Here is a 6,000-nt window from a genome sequence, read left to right on the forward strand (position 1 = left end):
TAAGATATTTAGGTGATATAAAATTTGCCAAGATTAGCTCCTATATCAGATCATTTATGTTCAACTGGAAGTCAACTGTATGTCTTTTAAAGAAACTTCTCTGTAAAATGATAAACATATGCACGTATTTGACCAGAATCACAAGAACTGGGTGGGGGAGAGTCTCTAAATAACTGTCCCTGAAACCAAAGAGGCATTTCATATTAAAGGCAAGGACTCTCGGATGCAAGTAACTTGGTACCTCTCGAAAGCCTTTTATGCTTTTCCAAAACTCTTTCTTGCGTATTATTTAACCCTCACACCCATAATGAGAGGCTGGCAGAGGAAATGCCATTGCCTTCCTGAGATCGAAATGATGGAAATGGAAATTGCTGATGGCTGTAGACTCGGGGCACAAACCCGTCCTCACCCCCCCCAGCCCCTCGTCCCTCTCCCTTCCCCCGAGTGAGCGATGTGATTTAGTATCATAGGTTCTGTCTCGAGGTGTCACTTCTGATGGATCTGTTGTGACCAGAACTGAAAGCAGTGGAGGGAACGTTATGTGAGACGTTTGTTTTACACTTGATCTTAGCCAAAAGGCCGAGGAGCGGTGAGACATTTGTTTTAAATATTTAGGACTGTGCTACTCCGTTAGTTCAAGTTTGTAAAAAGTGGAAACCCCCCCAAATTAAAGTCTTTAGGTAATAGAACACTAGTTGTGATTTCAGGTAGCCTCATGAGACAAAACAGCAGTATCCTTCCATGGAGGGGTCTCTCAGAGGACGGGGTAGCTTTGTGACCATAAATGAAGCGCATCAAGGCACCTGACGAGTGCTTCTGGTGTTCTGTGGGAAGGGGCTGTCACCTCGCATAGTATGTCTCATCACCTGCGAGTCCTCACTCTCTCTTGGGTTGCTGAGATTCTAAGGGATTTAGCTGGAGCAGAGCTGTCAGAGTTCATTTGGGCAAGTTACTGCCCTCCTCAGGCCCTCCTTTTTCATGATTGTGAAAAAGTGATTAGGTAAGTGTGAGGATTGATTGTGGTTAGATGTGTGATAATATTTTGAACACTCAAGTAATCTATGTATATGAACTCTATTTACATTCTATGTTTAGATGTATAGAGAGAATATGTAAATGAACTATGAATATCATTAATATTTAAAATTGCAAGTCTGATTTATCAGGTCTTACATATGCTTTATTAAGCATTTAAAAGTATTTGATAAAGGAAAATTAATTTTAAAAAGCACATATAATTATATAGATTTATTTCCTCCAAACAGCTCCCTGACTGTGAGCTCATTGAGGAATGCAATATCCTTATACTTCTCAGGAGATTTGTTTTTTCTTTTTTTAACTTTGGGAGAATTTTCAAAATGTTGTAGTGATGAAGAAAAAGTGCAATGATTTTAGACTTATAATAAAAATTGCATAGTTGTGATTGCTTGAATGCTTGTAAGAATTTTAAGAGAATCATCCCAAAATGTTGCCTAGGTGTCTTGTGTGTAAGGACCATAGAAGGTGATGGGGCCAAGAGATAAAAGTGACGTCTTACAGATTAATAAAATGTCACTTTGGGGGGCCATTTTGTTTGTTTAAACGATGGCTGTCTAAGCATTTCTTATTTTCTTTCTGTTCTGTTTATTTCTGTCTTGGTCCCTAAAAGCCTTGCAAGCAGCAGATAATCCGAACACAATTTCTCAGAGCCCCATCTTCTCTCTGTACCATGCAATCACCGTCCTCGTTTTCTGGCTGAACTCTGAACTCTGTGATATTCACTGACTATCTGAGAGATACTAACACACTCACAGTCTGTTGCCTGGGGTAATCTCCATTTACATGTCTTCTTTCCAACATGGACTCATCTCCTTTAGAGGGTTCCCTCTGAATTCAGGGAGAGAACAAGCAGTTAGTAGGTGGGAACCCAGGGCCTTGTTTAACCGATGGGCTCTCCCCTGCACCTCCCAAGTGTCAGCGGAGGGTTCCCACAGCCTGCGAAGCGGTGTCGGTGGAGGATCATGGTACAAAGGCCGTGTCTGAAATGTCTTTTCCCTGATTAACCACAGGGGACGCCGATACAGGGAAGCAAACTCCGACTTCCGGGGTACTTGTCAGGGAAAGGCTTCCACTCCGGGGAGGACAGCGGCTTAATCACCACCGCAGCTGCCAGAGTGCGGACCCAGTTTGCCGGTGAGTCCGGGGTGTCTCCCCCCTGATGTGATCCAAAGGTGAGAGCCCCATTTCTTCCTAGTCCGGGAAGACACACTGCTGCTGCTGCGTGCTTCTGAAACACCAGGTGGTCCCAGCCATCCATTTAAGGTAGAGGATCAATGGGCCAGGGAAATAAGGGACTCAAAAAGTCCCTTTCAGAAAGTACCAGAGAAAGATGAGAGAGTGACTGTGGAATCAAAGAAAAGCTGCAACAGGATCTACCCCTTCAGGCCAGAAGGTCAGGCCTCCTTTTCTGCTCGATAATTGTGCTGGGCTCTGTTTTGGGTGGTTGGAAAAGCCCAGCCACTCTGGTTCTGACCCCAGGGTTCTGAGCACAGCAAGCCTCAGTTCAGTTCAGTTCAGTTCAGTTGCTCAGTCGTGTCCACTCTTTGTGACCCCATGAACCGCAGCACACCAGGCCTCCCTGTCCATCACCACCTCCTGGAGTTTACACAAACTCATGTCCATCAAGTCGGTGATGCCATCCAACCATCTCATCCTCTGTCGTCCCCTTCTCCTCCTGCCCTCAATCTTTCCCAGCATCAGGGTTTTTCCAGTGAGTCAGCTCTTGGCATCAGGTGGCCAAAGTATTGGAGTTTCAGTTTCAGCATCAGTCCTTCCAACGAACACCCAGGACTGATCTCCTTTAGGATGGACTAGTTGGATTCCTCGTGGTTCAAGGGACTCTCGAGAGTCTTTTCCAACACCACAGTTCAAAAGCATCAATTCTTTGGCGCTCAGCTTTCTTTATAGCAAGGCTGAAGTGTCTTTAAACTTCCAGTTTTTTGTCCTCCGTCCCCTCTGCTTGAATTCCTTATCCGTGGGTAGAACGTGCACCGCGTGCATGCTCTGTGTGTGCACTGCACACGTCCCGAGAGCAGACCTGCCACACTTCGGAAAACACAGTGTCCAGTTCAGTACGTCTCATCCGTCCATCTGTGTCCAGTCAGTGGACTTCCCTTTTAGGTGGGTTGGCCCCCCCACCTCCACTTTGTGTGTATACCCAGCTTTTTGTACATTTCATCCACTTAAGGGTCGCAGCAAGGCCGTAAAACCCACAGGTATTGCCTGAGCACCTCCTGGGTGTCCAGCAGACCGGCTGAGATTGAATGTGGTGTTGAGCTTCGAGAACCGGTGGCAGTGGGACGCAGGAGGCAGTTTGACATGTCTCCGCCCTCTCTCTCCTCAGATCCCAGGAGGACCCCGAGCCGACCCGGGAGCCGAGCCGGCAGCAAAGCCGGCAGCCGGGCCAGCAGCCGCCGCGGCAGTGACGCCTCGGACTTCGACATCTCGGAGATCCAGTCCGCGTGCTCCGACGTGGAGACTGTCCCCCCGACACACAGGCCTACGCCCCGAGCAGGTTCTCGGCCGCCTGGAGCCAAGCCTTCCAAAATCCCCACGCCCCAGAGGAAATCACCTGCCAGCAAATTGGACAAGTCCTCCAAGAGATAGTGCAGTTGGTTCCGCCGTGGCCCTTCCTGAAGCCTTTACTATTTAAGTCTGAAAGATGTAACATATGATGTAGAGATTATTGTGAAATATTGCAAGAGGTGAGTTTAAAAATTCTGCAGATGGCCTTATCTGTGTATTTGTCTTTTTCTTTCCTCTGTATGATTTTGGGTCGGATAGTCTGGGGTTGGACTCACACCCTCTGTGAGGCGGGAGAGAGTGTTTGACAGGCACAGAGGTTCCTACACTGAGCACACAGTACCGAAGGTAAGTCCCCAGCCTCCCGACAGCCAGCCCTCCACTGGGAGCTCACATGAAGGATACCTCATGACACTTCCCTGCTTCTCTGCAAGCCCCGAAAAGCCAAAAGACACCCCCGGGGATCCATTCCAAGACCATGTCAGTGTAAACTGCAAGATGGGGGGCAGAAAGACAGACACACCCACCACGGTTCTTACCCTCCTACCTGACAGAGAACTCACAGAAAATTCCTTTCCACGCCTGCCCATGCTCTGAGATTCCCAGACTCTTGTGCGTTTCTGTGCCCGTGGCTTCGCCCGAGGCCAGAGGCCACCTGGACCTGAGACCTAGTACCCTGTAAGAGTATCATCATAAAGTGCATTCATCTAAATGTGAGGTTTTCTTTTGCTTGAGTGGACAGTAGCACCTGTACCATTGAACTCATTTTGTATCAAAGCAAGTTTGCTTGCAGAAAAGCTATGAAATAAAATATGTCCCTTAACTACATTGCTATGGAATTAATTTTTTTCCCCAGGGAAGAAAAAAAAAAATCAGTGTATTTTTTTATGAGCAAATATCCATTTGGAGTGACCAAAAGAGACTTAAAAATGGGTTTATTTTGATTTTCTCATCTGAAATAATCATGTTCTGGTATTATATCTATATTTAATAAATATATACCTTTTAATTTATTATGTATACTCACATACTATAGAAAGATATTATTATAGTATGCATTTAATAAAACATATTCACTTGAACATATGGAATAACTGATTCTTTAAAGTGAATTTTTTCCATTTATTTGTTTTCAATAAATGTTATATGGATAATATCTCTTTAGTAACAGTGTGATAGGCTAAGTCTGGGGGACAGAAACACGAGGATATAATATATAATGAGCAAATGATAAAAAAACATTCAACAGTCATTCTACTTTTAATTCAGTAAGTACCAACCATGTGCCAGCCACTGTTGGTGACACTGAGCTTACAGGGTCCCCAGCCCTCTTCTATTCAAAAGGAGAAAATTTAATAAATCACTAAGAAACAGAGCTGAAAGCAGGGAATGTATGACAGGGTAATGTAGTTATATCCTCTTAGCCTGCATACATTTAAGAGTAGAATGGTAGAGTTTTATTAAAAATGGCATCAAATGTGATTAGAAGGACCTGACCAGTTATGACTTCCCTCAAGTGGCAGTGGTGGTATTCGGGTTCAAGGTGATAATCACGTGTTCCTCACATGGCCTTTATCATGGAGGACCTGGAGTCTCCACAGACAGAAATTCAGTACCACTTGCAAGTGACAAAAACTTCTTTCTCAAAGCATGGGCCTCAAGTGTGTGCCTTTGATGGGAAGCGTAGTTCTAACTTAAGAGATCGTGTGTTGAATTCATGCATTCGATTGTAAACACGTCATCTGAGAAGGCAGTTGAAGTTGTTGTTACTCCTTTGGTGCTTGGAAGATGCTTACATGGTCCAGAGACAAATTTAAGAACATAATTTTATCTCAGCTCATTTGAATGCTGCCCCTGTTAAAGAGCTAGGGATTTTGCCTTTTTGTAACAGAAAAATAAGCTTTGGGAGAAGGGTAAGTGGTTTAAAATATTCCTGAGCGTCTTCAGGAGCTGTTCTCAGTTACTAGCAGTTGCCTTGTGGGGAACTTTTCACTCTCTGATGTCTGATGTTTATTTCCTCTTGAATGCTCATTTTCTGGAGCCTCATGCTGACCTCTGAGGTCCTTCCTCCTATAAACTGTCCTCCTCCTCCCTATGTACATTGCCTTCTCTTTTCCTCTTCTTTTGGTCTTTCTCTTTTTGTGTTCTTTCCTTCTTATTTTAAAAACATGACATTGGAATGACTCGCAGCACTAAAAATCAGTGTAAAGATTGGGTCTGTTAAACTGAGGCATATTAAGAACTTTAAAAGACCTACAAAACAGAGACAGACTCACAGACACAGAGAACATGTTGGTGGTTGCCGTGCGGGTAGGGGTGGGAAGGGAAGGCCTGGGAGTATGGGGTTAACAGATGCAAACTATTATATATAGGATGGATAAACAAGATCCTACTACATAGTACAGTGAGCTATATTCAGTATCCTGGGAAAAACCATAA

General features: G+C 44.6%; 1 protein-coding gene across 15 annotated transcripts in view; it reads left to right on the plus strand.

Moving 5' to 3' along the window:
- The window catches only part of DST (dystonin), a 516,002-nt gene extending 511,359 nt beyond the window's left edge, over window positions 1–4,643 (plus strand). For all 15 annotated transcript variants that reach the window (XM_065912746.1, XM_065912748.1, XM_065912745.1 and 12 more), the window contains 2 exons: window positions 2,049–2,172; window positions 3,383–4,643. In XM_065912746.1, the coding sequence (XP_065768818.1) occupies window positions 2,049–2,172; window positions 3,383–3,645 (387 nt within the window). In that variant the 3' untranslated portion in view covers window positions 3,646–4,643. The remainder of the gene's footprint in view (window positions 1–2,048; window positions 2,173–3,382) is intronic.
- Window positions 4,644–6,000: the final 1,357 nt, after the last annotated feature.

This window comes from Muntiacus reevesi, chromosome 20 (genome assembly GCF_963930625.1).
Source record: "Muntiacus reevesi chromosome 20, mMunRee1.1, whole genome shotgun sequence".
NCBI lineage: Eukaryota > Metazoa > Chordata > Mammalia > Artiodactyla > Cervidae > Muntiacus > Muntiacus reevesi.